This window comes from Papilio xuthus, unplaced genomic scaffold (genome assembly GCF_000836235.2).
Source record: "Papilio xuthus unplaced genomic scaffold, Pxut_1.1 DF825783.1, whole genome shotgun sequence".
In the NCBI taxonomy this organism is placed as follows: Eukaryota; Metazoa; Arthropoda; class Insecta; order Lepidoptera; family Papilionidae; genus Papilio; species Papilio xuthus.
Window position 1 is genome coordinate 2,784,863 of NW_013532866.1, and position 14,866 is coordinate 2,799,728.

At 34.6% G+C, this 14,866-nt stretch overlaps 1 protein-coding gene across 5 annotated transcripts; it reads right to left on the reverse strand.

Moving 5' to 3' along the window:
• Positions 1 to 6: 6 nt before the first annotated feature.
• LOC106125742 (uncharacterized) lies at positions 7 to 14,800 on the reverse strand. 5 transcript variants are annotated; one of them, XM_013323043.1, is made up of 17 exons: positions 14,564 to 14,800; positions 14,281 to 14,490; positions 13,524 to 13,730; positions 12,847 to 12,915; positions 12,630 to 12,755; positions 12,424 to 12,522; positions 11,291 to 12,299; positions 11,016 to 11,130; positions 10,659 to 10,740; positions 7,224 to 8,649; positions 6,278 to 6,334; positions 2,254 to 2,646; positions 2,052 to 2,179; positions 1,709 to 1,801; positions 1,463 to 1,522; positions 1,206 to 1,371; positions 7 to 882 (listed from the first exon to the last, which is right to left on the reverse strand). In XM_013323043.1, the coding sequence occupies exons 1-17, from the start codon at positions 14,594 to 14,596 to the stop codon at positions 74 to 76; spliced, it is 5,082 nt and encodes a 1,693-aa protein (XP_013178497.1). In that variant the 5' UTR covers positions 14,597 to 14,800; the 3' UTR covers positions 7 to 73. The 5 variants fall into 5 exon arrangements, with proteins under 5 accessions (XP_013178497.1, XP_013178496.1, XP_013178499.1 ...); XM_013323042.1 differs by having other exon boundaries at positions 12,424 to 12,525; XM_013323045.1 differs by lacking the exon at positions 12,847 to 12,915 and having other exon boundaries at positions 12,424 to 12,525.
• Between the last annotated feature and the right edge of the window lie 66 nt (positions 14,801 to 14,866).

The window sequence follows — 14,866 nt, forward strand, 5'->3', positions numbered from 1 at the left end:
ACACTGTTCACGTTAATCACCTTTAATGTATAAACATAGAATAAAACAAATCTTACAATATTTTAAGAACAAATTACTCTACATCAGAACCACTGCATTCGTCTAAAACGATTCCCTCAGAAATCAAAGCAAGCACATCTTGGTCTTCAATTGCTTCGTTCTCATTAATTGTTTCTTTTGATTCTTTTACGTCATCCTTCATTTTGACGTTTTCATTTCCTTCCTTTAAATGCGTTGGTTCTGTTATAGCTTTGATTTCTTTTTGTTGATCGATATTTGATTGTGTAACTTGCGATTCAGGAATTTTTGTTTGTAAGTTAACAATTTGTTCATTTGCTATGTCATCTTTTTCATTTTCTTCCATGTCTTGTGGTGATTCAGTTTTGACTTTGATATCTTTTAATTTGTTGATATTTGTATCTTGTAATTCGGAATTTGCTATTTGTGACGTATTCAATTCAACCTTTTCCATATCTTCTGTTGGTTCAATCTTAATCTCTACTTGCGCTATTGAATTTGATGTTTCTAACTTTGTTTTATCAACTTTTACACTGTTATTTTTATCTTCTTCTTTTTCTATTTTAATTATAATCCTGTCAATTTTGGTTCCAATGTTTGTGGCGGATTTTCTTTCACTATTAGTTTCAGTTCTAACAGACATATTGGTGGAAGTTTCATTGCTTTTAACATCTTTTATTATCTCGCTATCTTTATTTTTGACAGATAATTTGTTTGGAGATGCTTCATTTGTTACTTTTATGTCACTTTCTTTGTCATTTTCACAATTTGTTGTATTTATATCGTGTTGACTGAAAATTGTTCTCAAATTCTGCGGGCACGTTTTATAATTATAGCACGCTTTGACATTTACTCTTACATTACCTGTGGAAACATAACATGTTAATAATCAATCTATTTCTGTTTTAAAGACTGAAAATGTTAAGTTTAAAGTTGATGTTAAAATAGTATATCGCTACCTAATGTCCCCAATAATTTATTAGTTAGTAGCTATCGCCCGCGATCCCGTCGCAGTATTAAAAAGCAAAAATAAGTAAGTTGTGTTGGAGATACCATCTCAAAAACATCCATGCATCCAAACATTCGAGTTTATAATTCTAGTAAGATTTAAATAGAGAAAATCTGGTCTCTTCTGTTCCCTTATTTTTTTACATTTGTATTTGAAGATAATGCCACATATCACTTACCACAATAAATAACTCTATCTTTACAAACACGATCATAGTCTTCATAATTGCTGAATTGTGCTGCGAAGATTGGGGATTCATCGCTAATACGTTTGAATGTTTTCAAATTGTATTTCTTAATAAAGTCCATCAGAGCACCTCTTTCGGGGCGCATTTTAAAACTTAACTGCAAAATATTTCCATTTTAATGTTTGAAGATAAAACTACGAATTGCCTTTCAATAATTTCACAAGTAAAATAAGAAATGCATTTTATACCTTTGCATATAAACTGTTGTGGATATTCAACAACCTCTTGGTAATGTTTAGTCCTATTACCTGAAAAGGAAGTTTTTTTATTTAAAATTTGAGAACGCGAGGTCTCTTTGCTACTAATTTATAATTTTAATGAATTTTAGAACTCTATTCTAGTAATCCATGACTTGACTATTCGTCTAATTTATCTTCTTGTTGTATTAACAATCTTTGTTTCTCCGTATTCCCTTCTATCGTGTTTATACTCACGTTTCTCAAATCATCGCCAGCCTCATTACGAAACTTCTCAACGACATGCTCTTCTGTCTTGCTTGCACTTTCGTCGGGGAGTTCTTGCCATACCTATGTTCATAGAAAATACAGCTATACCTTTTTGTTTTCAAATGAAAAACCTAAACTAAATTTTTGTGAACAAAGTTCACACAATTTGAAGTTTAATCTTTATTTGAAAGAGCAAGGCATATCTATAAAACATGTGAAATTTACGCATATATTAAAAAAAAGAGATGTTTTAATAAAACTTACTTTAATATGTACGAGAAAACAAGTTATTTAGTAAGCTTGAAGAATAAACCAATGTGTTGTATCTTACCTTAATCATAACATCTTCGAGTTCAGAATCCAATGCGCAAGACAACATGGGACTGAGCCCTTGATGTTCCTCCTGTGCTTTATCTTTAGCATCGTCTTTCCGTTCTTCTCTAACCACCGCTTTTGTTACTATGTACGAAATTGTAAGGATTATTTTTTATATAGTAATCAAAAATAACTAAATTTTATTTATAAAACTTTACCTGGTTTAGTTATTGTAGATGTACTAATTTTCGATATTGCAGGAATATTTTTTGAAACTTCACTCTTGGACAGCTCTGCTGTCTTTTTAACAGACGTTTCTCCTTCGGTAGGAGTCTTCGTTTCTGACTCTTTTTTACTTAGATCTTTATTTAAAACTGGCTTGCCTTCAATGACAGCTCCGCTGGTTGGAGAAACTTTTTTTATAATTTTTGCTGGAGCGTCCTTCTTAACAGGAAGGAATCTTTTCGCCGGTGGTTTGCTTAGAGTTTGTTCATATCTCATTGGTCTTTTAGCTGGTTCCCGCATATACATTGGGTTAGTTCTCTTCATCGCGACAGAATTTCTCATCGGTTCTTCTCGAATAAACTTCGGTTTAGAGAAACCTTTTGCTCCTGTAATAAATGACGGTTAACGTAAGTATACGTGTGAGAAGGACACAAAAGGAGTTTATCTCTTTGAACCTCTCTTTCTTTCGACGCAAAGCCTTGTTATGCATCCTTAACTTTTTTCAGTTTCAGTCAGAAATCGCTTTTCACTGAAAGGCCCTTCGTCTTCAAGGCAACGCTAATCTTCAAAACCCTCGGATTTTAGTCTCTTAGGGACTTGCAAAATACAGTGTCAGATGTTTAATGATTCACTTATTTATGTGCAGAGAGTGCACTACGCGATACAATATTAATTTCAAAGTTTAACGTTTCCTGACGTACGAAGGGCTTAAAACAACAACTTGCAACTTCAAGTAAGGTACGTATGCAATCACAAAGTTCTGAAATACATTAACAAATTTGGCACAAATCGTTCATACACACGCTTGTCACCCTTGTAGGCTGTAAATTAAAAAACCTAGAAGCGTTACACAAAGTTCAGTGAAAACAACAATCATAATACCTACATTTAGATACGATTAAAGTAAACCTTTTCATGCCCGAAGAAAAGCTGTTGATTAACATCTTTCCAACCATCAAATATGACAATCTTTAGCAATCTGCGTATTCCTTAGTTCTATAACAAGAGTTATAAACAACCAGGATCAAAAAATGATGTCAGGAATCTGTGCTACATTCTTATCTGCTAAAAAACCCAAAATACAACATTTACACGCTAACTCGTTTTGATTAGTCCACTTTTTAGTTCTGTACGGGGGCGTTTCAACATGCCACGTAAAAACACTGGATTTGTTTGAATGCTAAAAAGGAAATAATCATGGTACTTTAACAACGAAGTTGAACCACCTACCTCCCAATACATATCCACCCATGAAAAAGACCCTTAATAATGACAGAAACAATACATTCCTTCGCGATTTTAGCTGCAAATAATATCAGGAAGACGTCGCGATCTGTAAAGTTTGTTAAGAATATCGGATTCCTTGCTTGTTCATCGTAGACTCCAAGAGCTAACCTAAATTAAGCAATATTTAGCATTAAATAAACTTACATTTTCTTGTAGAAATACTTACCGAAGATAGCTTATAGGTTGACCAAGCGAAAATCAATCAGGACCTGCACGATTACATGAATGTCACAAATTCGATATTCTTGATTAAAACTAAAATTTGTGGGTATCTGTAAAAAATAGCTAATAAGTACGAGTAGCAGTTTATAATTAAAATGGAAGAAGTATTAAATAAATATACCTTTTATATACAAACTCCATAGTTTCTTAGAATACAGTTATGAACGTCCATTGAACTACCCACATTCTTCTCGACCTAGTATAAAAAAAAACTCAAAGATCCCAGAACAAATTTTAAAGTAATAAGTTTCAGTAATCTGAAGTAAATTATTTCATTTAAAAATTATTTTATTGAAGGTAGTCGTTAATAAATTAGCTGATATACAACTTACCTTTTTTCTTTTACATCATATTCAAAGATGATGTATTTTTACAAAATGACTGGAACAATTCATTATAATGACCGATGCATATGATAAAAGCCTTTTACCCTTCATAGAATAACAAAAATCTTTTGTAAAGACATATGGATTACGAAACGCCCGACGAACATTTCAGTTTGTGTGAGAATGAAAAAAATTTACGTTTGACCCGATATATTAACTGGCAATTTATAAACGAAGACCCTAATTGAATTCGGACTGTGATTACCATATATTGATGGTTGATTATGTTACTTCCATATCATACGAGACGCATGGGACAATTTGAACGCTTATTAACTAATTATAGCTACTCAATTTTAAGAAATTCTTCCTTCCTAAGAAAGAAGTAAACACTTAAAAATATTCTGTATATCCTTATTGAACCTTTGTGATGATAAAAAATACGTTATTGCTTTTAGTAATTTTAAGTTTAATTTACTTAACTTACATACAATTATGCAATGTACATTTATAAACAAAAAATAAGTGTTAACTTCTAACAATAGTTTCACATTTTGTCTTAATCAAGACAAATGACATCATCTTCGTCAGATGATATATCCATATTGATAACGCGCAGAGTATCCGTCGTTTCTTCTTTAAATGTTTTTATCATATCTTTAAGTTTTTTAACTTTATAATGACATTTCATATAAACAGTTTCACTTTTTATATAATCTTTTGAATAATCGAGAATAAAATTTAATTTTATTAGTGACTCCACAGACTCGAGATCGACATCTGCCCGATAGCTCATTTTCGTATTGTTTTTCGTTGCGTAAAGGAGACCATTCTTCCATAGATTAAACTTGAGCCCTTTAACACCACGATTGCACATTTTGAACTTTTCTATTACCTTTTTCGCAGTTAGGGACTGTTCGTACGGCAATAAACAAGTCATCGTAATATGTTTAACGCTTATCTTTTCGGTTTCACAAACCGTAATTGTGTGATTATTGAATTTACGCATGCGTAAACTCTTCACCCAATTCGCTGTTTCCGCATTTTCAGGAATTACGCAAAAGTAACCCGGCTGACAGTATCCGTATTTGAGGAAATCCGTTTTACTATTACCGCCGTCTTTAATATGTTTATATATTTGTAATATCAATTCTTCTTTAATCTTACGAGCAGTGGAGAGGCTAACTGGCGTATTGTCTAGACAAAGCTTAAGAATATCTGGTGCATCGGGGTCTATGGCCGGCATCGGAGCATTCTTTTGGTACAGATTTGATGAACCGATTGCTGATATCTCTTCTAGTCCGGCATCAAACGCATCCTTGTCGATTGCGACCGTTCTCAGGAACACTTGGACTTTCTGAAGTTCGTAGCTTAAAGTCATATTATACTTTTCCAAAGCCAGAGCCGCAGACGGAGGCATATCAACATATAACCTCGTCCCCTTCTCGATGATGATCTCTCTAACTAATTTCCACGTATGGATATTAACATTTTCTAAATGTTTATTCTGCATTATAAGCTTCTTCAATGGGAGTATACTTCTTGATTTCGGAAAACCCGGAAGCCAAATAGCGGCACGCTCGTTTTCAAGATCGCTTGATGTATAAACTATGACATTAAAATAGGCGAATTTCGAAAAATCAAGCTTTAACAACCAATTCTTAGACAATTCATCCCTAGTAAAAACCACGTACCGAGTTTCTTTCTGCACTCCCCTCAAAATCAAATCTGGCGTCCAACCATCGCTACATCGTTCTGAAGCTTCTATTATACTTTTTACAATATATTCTTTTAAAAATTGCCCTTGTTCCTCGTTGATAGCTTCAAAATTATCCTTACACAAATACAAGCAATACCCTTCTTGGGGCGGATCCTCTTGGTTGTTCGGGGTTTGTTCCATAGGTGCCATTACCACAGGGACCATCATAGGAACCATAGACAGAACAGGCGCCATAACAGACGCCTGATCAAACTCTTGCGACGTAACCATACTACTCATATTCCAATCTGAAACTGGGCGAATTAAAATAAAATCAAGTAAAAACCTAGCACGCAACAACTAATCGTATAAAAGAATAACTTACTGTTTGAATCATCGGGTAATTCGATATCTGTAAAAATGGAAATGAAATACATACAGAAAAATATTACGCGACTTAACTATTGATGTAAAAGAAATTACCTTTCATACTGCCTGTAGAAGCACTTCTTGCAATTTCAATAGGACTTGTCGATACGTCTGAAACAGCACATTCCGCGTATTAAAAGTGGTCTCTAGGGCAATGACGTAATATTTAACCATAATTATATTAATATTTTTTATCATCGTCAAATTGTACAGTTAAAAAATATACTTTGAATTTCAATGTCACATTTGTCTGATAAATTATTGATTTACCGTCTACGTTTAAAGGCCATTGGATAGGACTTTATTTCAAGTTTATCACAACCTCAAAAAATATTGACGAATAGACAAATCAACTCAATTTATGAATGAGTCAATAACTTTGGTCATAGCTACTCTTGATTCATGAATTATTTCATCGGTTTGAATAAATGTAAACCTTATAATCAAATTTATATCGCGTTTCAGTGACACTTATACAAACCCCAAAAAACTTCTGATCTTCAATTCCATATAACTGTACGGATAAAACCAACAGGGCATTGGTATGTTGTTAATTAAATATTAGGGAGTTCAAAAGGTAACCGTGGGTACCAAAACACATGTACAAAAACATTTGTCACAAAGTTATTGTCAAGTTTAGTCAATAGAAAGATCTAAAGTAGGAAGGACATTATGGCAAGATTACAGATTTTATTGGAGTGTTTCAAAACACCATTGATTACGGTTTCAATCATGTTCTAATTGTATTGAGTAGATTTATACAAACAATAACTGTCGAGTGTTCAATTACTGAGGACAACTTTGTTATCAGAAAGGAAAGTATCTTCAGAGTGACTGCTGTTAAAGAAACGATTAATACGAATACTTTTCCGTTTTCACGTGCTTCAATACCTTTACATTATCAATTTCAATACTTCCATGCTTTTGATCCAAAAATACATAAACATAGTTCATAAAATCCATTCAGGCTTCTTTATAAAACACAATGGAAGGAGCTTACCTGGTGCAGGCCGCTTCATCAGTCTGATTTCTATCGGAAACTTCGATATGACTTTGTCGAATATCTTCTCCATACCTTTGGTGCCATGTTTTTCTTCAAACTTGATCACTATTTCTATAAAAGACACGTCTTTGTCGCCAAACATTTCAAAAATCATGTCCTCTATCAAAATCTTGAGTTGTTCTTCAATATCGTCTCTAACTTTTCCTTTGACATTTGGAACAAATTTCTTTAATACTTTTCCTGTTAAGTCATCAACAGCTTTATCTCTTTTATATTGAACTGCCGGGGCTAAATCCACAATAACAGTTTCACCCATATGTCTTGGAGTTTTATCAAACTTAGAGTGAGAAGCTTCGTAAAAATCTTGCTTGGAAGGCCCGTCTTTTATACCAAAAACATCGTCTTCTACTCGACGTTCATAATCAGGGTTAAATCTTGTCTTTGAACTTCTGTTTCTTTGATATTCTTCAGTTTTTCTTGTAAGTTCAGCGGCTCTGTTATAGACATCTTCTATTTCTCTATCCAAATTTTCCTGCCCCATATACAATTCCTCTTCTCTGTCATCGAAGTTTTGACGGTAATTGTCTCTTTTATGGCGAAATTCGTCATAATCATCTTTGATCTTTTCTCTCTTCTGGTATAGCTCCCCCCGAGGTTCTTGATATCGAGGACTTTGTTGTTCAAACTCATTCCGATCTGTCATATCATAATCTTCACGAGGTAATTTTGATATCGTTTGAGTTGGTGAATAACGATCAGACGGTCTCGACCGAAGCGGTGATCGATCTCGAAGCTCATCGTCTTGTTTAGGTTGATCACGTGAATCCCACTGAGTTCGTGATGTGCTTCCAAAATATTTTTTTTCTTCTTGATCGTAATTGTGACGTTCTTCTTTGCGGAAGAATGTTGAATTAACTTCTTGTTTCTTTTGGGCTTCGGGCCTATCCCAGACAGATTTCTTGATGTTCTCTTCATCGTGTTGACGACTTGATTTGTACACGTTTTCTTGACGTTCGGGCCAAGACGGTGGAGGTGGTGGCTCAATGATATTGGGACTACGCCTTTTTTCCAATGCCCAGGAGCGACGTGGAGATCTTGGTGAAGGAGAATGTCTTCTGTACCGATCTCTAGTAGGAGAACGGTCTCTTCGATTAGGAGAACGCGACATTCGACCCGGTGATGAGACCTTGTTTTCAGGCTGATTTATTACCGGCCTTGAGTAATCTCCTCCCCTTCGCGAGTCATACTTCTGCACTCCAGGTATATCTCGCCTGTCTTCAACTGGCTTCGCTGGAGGCTGATATGGTTTTTGTCTTTCTTGCCATTCGGGCCGTTGATCGCCTTTGCGTGGACCTGGTGGATATTGTTCAGTTTCCCGGCTGTCGGGAGGGTAGCCACCTGAGTACATAGGTTGTTTTTGGGCCTGTAAATTAAAATTAGACTTGCAAACACAAAAATACATACCTAGAAAATAATACAATATAAATTAACGTAGTACACATTTAACACTTTTGCTGTATTTTATTTCGATTATACTGTCATTAGCACCTTAATTGCATTACCTTTATTTACGGGTAAATTTACTTAACTATATATATTTTATTTTTAGAAACTACACCACTTTTCCTCCTAGATCGATGAGAATGGCTTTGAAAGATCTGTTAACGGGTATTTGTAATTTCTAGTAACTCAATTATGCTGGTTATTAAAATTATTCATCCATGTCTTTTGTTTCTCGTCGGAAGTCACCGTTTTATATTATTCAAAAGATCTTTTGTCCTAATTTTTATAAAATGTTTCACTCAAAAGTTATACACTTTATTATAATACTGTTCATTTCACTTTTTCTAGTCCCAATGTAATCCAAAGAGTATGTGAAGTGTCCGGGAAGTATTCAAGGATGAATTTTCAACAGCGATGTAACCATATATTTTTATATTAGTCTACCAGTAATTTAACTTATCCTGTGTTTATATCTTGTTGCAGGATTTATTTCGGGGTATAATTTATTCCGTAATTTAAATCAATAATTTTTTCAATCCCCTGCTCTATTTCCTATGAGGAGTCAGCACAGTATGCACCACTTTTGAATATTCAACGCCGATTTCACGTTGTGAGTCTTTACTTAAGAAAGAAGAATGCCGACGTATCTACCTATTTGAAATAGCAGGATTTTCGTGTATTCAATTTTATCATGCACAATACGTTTATTTCAATTCTATTACTGGGCATAAAACACAAACCCATGTTGGCCACTTTGTTGTGTACCATTATTTTTTTTATTTTTTTTTTAAATAATGGTTAAAAAAAAAACATTTTTTTTTTCTCTTGTGCCAGTTCTTCAAGCATCAAAAATTTTGCATTTGATTTATTCCACATTTGAGTTTAAAGCTATTCCTCCTTTGTTTTGTTAGAACAGCATGTGTCGAAACAGATTACTACAATTTCTCGTTACGACTACCTCTTTATATCTGGATTTTTAAATCTCTTATAGCCTTCTTTATTACTTTTCTTATCCTACTCAAAAGAACTCCTCTTTATGTTCTAATTTTAATCTGATTGGTTTAGAATAACAAAGTTTACAACTTTTCATTTGCCCACTCATGCATGCATAAGATTCCATTAGAATTATCCATAATAAGCATAATAAGGCCCCACTTGTATTACGAAAATCTTCTAATCACCTTGAGCACACCTTTGAAGGATTTCAGTCCATAATTTGTTTTGTTGAGTATAGTATAACATACATAAATTTCCAAAGGCAATTGTGTTGGTAACATTGATTCGCAAGTTTTCCAATTCACTCTATTAAAAACTGAATCTTCTTATGTTACATTTATTTACAGTTTTAAATATGGATTTTTTCTGGTCTATAAGACACATTCGTAAACCTACGATATTGTTTATATGGATAGCTGTGATGTAGTGTCGTGTCATTTTCATTCTTCATAAGGTCTATCAGTCAGTTATATTATACCCAAAATGAAATACACAATCACGGAATCGTCCCAGATTATTAATATCACATTTATTTCCTCTGCCTCTATTCCATACAATCTTAAACCATTGGTTCCTATTTTTGTATGCTGTTTAACATATTTCTGGAATTTCAATTCATAGTTTCTTCTTTCTGAAATTCCGCGTCTTTATATTATTTTCTACAATGTGTAAAGCCAGGCGTTTTACTTCTGGATTCCATTTACCATGAAAAATATTTGTCGACAATAATTGTCTCTTGATTCCATCCCATATTTTAAATTATGTTCAATTAATCAACCCCCAAATTAACATATATACATTAAAGATAATAAAATAGCCACCCTGACACTAAAACACTATGCTGAAAATTCAATAACAGAAAAAAAAGAAATATAAAAAATAAAATGATGCAGCTAAGACATTGAGAAAAAGAATGTTAATAAGTACACTAACCTGGGTCATAGCAGCGTATGCGGGTCTCACTTCTTTAGGGCCACCTCTTATATTGTCCATTGGATTGCGGGACGGTGAATACCTTGTCAAATAAAACAAAGTTATTATAAAAACTAGCTGTCGTCCGCGACTCCGTCCGCGCGGATCTTAAATAAAATTAATTAGCAGCCTATGTGTTCTTTTAGACTATGTTCTACACCCATGTGTAATTTCATCAAGATCCGTTGCGACGTTCCGGAGATAAATTCTAACAAACATCCATCCATCCATACGTAGATCAAACCAAAAATTCACATTTATAATATTATTAGGATCAGATAGTAAGATTTGCGCCAATAGACTATATTCTATACTCACCTATCAAATGACCTCGGTGGAGGCCCACAATTTGGAGAAATGTTTCGGCCTGGTGACATCTTCCTACCCATTGTCGGCTTGCCTGGTGACATTCTCTGTGGCATATGCCTGTCACCTGATGATGGAAAAACTACGATTTTGTTAGTTGTAAAATAAGTAAATGCTACGTCCACTATTTTAAGCTGGCCATAGTATCATTGGACTAAATGGAGATTAATCAAAAATTAAATTGATTGGCATTTAAGATCCCGTGAATTAGTCTGTAAAATGATTACCTTGAGGCCCTTTATTCATTGGAGTAATCCTATGCCCGGGTGAAACTCTTCTTTCAGGAGATGTTCTGCCTGGAGACATTCTTCGTCCAGTTGGTGAAATCCTACGACTAGATGGTGACATTCCACGGCCTGGGGAAACTCTACGTCCAGGTGGTAAAAATGAACGTTCAGGAGAATTTCTTCTTCCAGATGGTGAAAGTTTACGTCCCATGGGCGATATTCTCCGGCCCGAAGGCGACGTTCTTTGTCCTCGTGGTGAACTTCTTCGACCAATAGGTGAAAATTGCCGTCCCGGTGGCGAAGTTCGACGACCCGATGGCGAAGTTCGACGACCCGATGGCGAAAATCTTCGTCCAGATGGTGACATTCTTCGACCTGATGGCGAAATTGGACGACCAGTAGGTGCTATTTGACGTGGAGGTGGCGAATTTCTTCGTCCAGATGGTGAAACTTGACGACCATGTGGTGAAAATCGACGGCCTGGTGGTGAAATTCTACGTCCCGGTTGAAAATTTTGACGGCCGGATTGCGAATTTTGACGACCAGTTGGCGAAATTTGCGGTGCAGGAGGTGAAAATCGGCGACCAGGGGGTGAAATTCTGCGTCCAAGATGGCCTCCGGGTTGTAAATTTTGACGTCCAGTTGGCGACATTTGGCGTCCTGATGGATGGATTTGACGCTGTGGAGAAAATCGGCGTCCCGTGGGCGAAATCCCATCCTTAAATTGAGAACTTCTTGGAGGCGGCGAGATTCTTCGGCCAGATGGCAAAATTCTGTGGCCGTTTGGCGAAATTCTATGTCCAGGTGGTGACACCCTGCGACCATGGTTGGAATCCTTGTGATCTCGAGGTGGTGAAAACCGCCTTCCACCTTTCTCATATTGGTGTTCAATATTCCTTTCTTGGTTATGCGGTAAAATTTGTCTTTTTTCTGGTTCTATGATTTTGTTAGAAGATTTCTCAAATTGCGGTGGATTTTGTTTTTGGAATCTGGAAGTATCTTGTGGTCCCTAAAACATTTTTACTCGAAATAACAGTATTTAAATTGAAGACATGGTTTAAACTGGCAAAGCATTTTTTTTGACAATAACATCCCTAAGCTTTGAGGAGACAAAAAATGACAGAATAACTTACTTGTGACGGCCACTGGTGACCTTGGATATATGCTGGTCCAGGCTGTGTGGGCTGTGGGCCCATGTGTGATGGTCCTTGGAAGCCTTGTTTTGATATAGCCTGCTGCAATCAAACAATTTATCTAATTAACCAAGGTTCTGTCAATCTACACCTTTTATAAACATAAACTATATATCTCTTAATTGATTTTAGTATAATGTATTTACCGGTTTTTCAGGATTGTAACCCTGATTTGGATATCTTCCTTCTTGGATTGGTTGTCTGTTTTGTTGTTGGTCAGTTACAACTATGTTAATTGGTGCATGTGGCCTGGGCTGATTACCTCTTGGAGGCTGGAGAAATAAAATTAAAATCCTCTCTGTCTATCTAGTTTTTTTTAGTAGTTATAAGTAAATAAAGGTAACATCATGATTTTTTACTAACCTCAATCAAATTAGAAGGTATGTTATGTGAAAAACCATCTTGTGGTCCCCGATTATGGGGAAAACGATCCTGTTAGTACAAACATATATTAGTTGTTTTTATATAGACATAAAAAATTAGTTCACTGACATGTTATGCGAAAGGAACATGATGATACAAGCAAAAAAGTAATGAGATTGAATGTGGATGGTTACAAAGGTAGAGGAATACCAAAAAAGTATGGAATGACTATGTGTAAGAAGATACACATAGGAAGGGGGTAGATTCAGACATGACGGCTGATAGAGATGTATGGAGGAGATAAGGGCAGGTTGGTGATAAAAATTTAGTTCACTCCAAAATAATACTATCAAAATTATTGCAAAGTAATTTTAGTATAGTTTAGTTCTGCACTAGAGTATGTAAAATACATTGTAACAAAGACATAATATTATGCAAACTATTGGCTATATTACTAAAATGTTTGTTAAAAATCTCTAGAATCTGTTTAATGTATACAGGCTACTAATCATGTTTTTATTTAATTCCGCATGGATAGAGTTCCTGGCAACCACTAATTTAATATACAAAGGGTCATAAAAAATACAATTCAAATTTCAAAGAATACTTAACAACTTTTAAATTTTTTTTAATTAGCTCCTAACCACAATTTTTTAGAAAGTTAAATTATTGCATACCTGGTGATAGTAGTTTTGTTGTCCAACCATTGGTTGAACATATTCATAATTATTTTGTACAGGCACTTGCTGTTGTATCGGTTGGGTATTTGACCATTGCTGGTTGGTTTGTACTGGCCAAACACCTTGTTGGCCTGGGTTCATAGGATTTGCATAATTACTTTCAGGCTGTTGGTTACACCATTGATTCACTTGAGGTGTTTCATTCTGGAAGTTACATGTTTTTAGAAGTAACAGTAGTTTGAAGTAATAGCTTGTAATAATACAAATCTCAGTTGTTTAGGGGTTAAGCACTTGACTTGCAATCCTGGGTTCAAATCCCCTCATGTACCATTATGTTTTCCATTTACATGTGTACATTCATCCAACATTCTTTCAAGGAAGGAAAACACTGGACCAGCATGGTTGATTATGGCCTAGTCACCCCTAACATAGAATAAACCTCAAGCCTCTCAGTGGGGACGTATAGTGAGCTGATGATGAGTAAAGATCTCATCATAGATTTCCTATGCAGTGACTTTTATTAATACATACTGTCATCCTTTTTCAATCTCTTTGTCGAAACAGAGACAACATGCACTGATAGAAGTTTCATTGGAAATCTATTGTATCATGAGACAATATATTTCATCATACTCAAATATTATTCTAAATATTTTACTATCTATTTTTAGTACACATGCTATAAAACCATACAACCTATATATTTTGTTTTGCGTAAATAATAATAAAGAAGTAAATTATATGTTTTACTTACAGCAGGTTTTCCAATGGGAACTATTCTCAATACATGGCCGGAATATCGATACCCATCCAAATATTTCATAATAACATCTCCTTCCCTATCAGAGGCTACTCCGATTCTTATATTTTTCGTTCTATCTTCATCAACACCCAAAGTGCCAAGAATAAAATCGGTTATATTACATTTTTCTTTTATTAGAGTCTTAATCTCATTGTATTTAGTCTGTAATTAAAATATAAATGGAAAGGGGAATATTAAAAGAGAATATTAGCATTTTTATAAAATAATTACATACTTTAGGTGGTAGTCCATGCATTGTTAACATCATCTTGATGAGTGTTTATTGAAAACGAGTTTGGAGAATCAAAATCACAAAAACTTATTTTCTTTAAAATCTTAAAACTCTAATAATTATATATTTTACGCGACATTTTTTCTTATCCTTATTCACAAATACAACACTTTTATTTCTTATTTATAGCTCCGCTTCATGCTTCATTTAGATTTGATGACATAAACCATAAATACCTACTCCGCCATATTTAATGGTGCAATTTCAAAGGGTATGTTTTGACAGCTTTGTCTTTGGTTTATCGAT

Excerpts from the sequence above, each read along its gene's own strand:
- LOC106125742 (XM_013323042.1), bottom strand. The coding sequence starts at position 14,596 with ATGATGTTAACAATGCATGGACTACCACCTAAA. Across the intron at positions 12,756-12,846 it reads TACCTTCTAATTTGATTGAG|CCTCCAAGAGGTAATCAGCC; the intron begins GTTAGTAAAAAA and ends TTATTTCTCCAG. Across the intron at positions 1,372-1,462 it reads ACAACAGTTTATATGCAAAG|TTAAGTTTTAAAATGCGCCC; the intron begins GTATAAAATGCA and ends AATATTTTGCAG.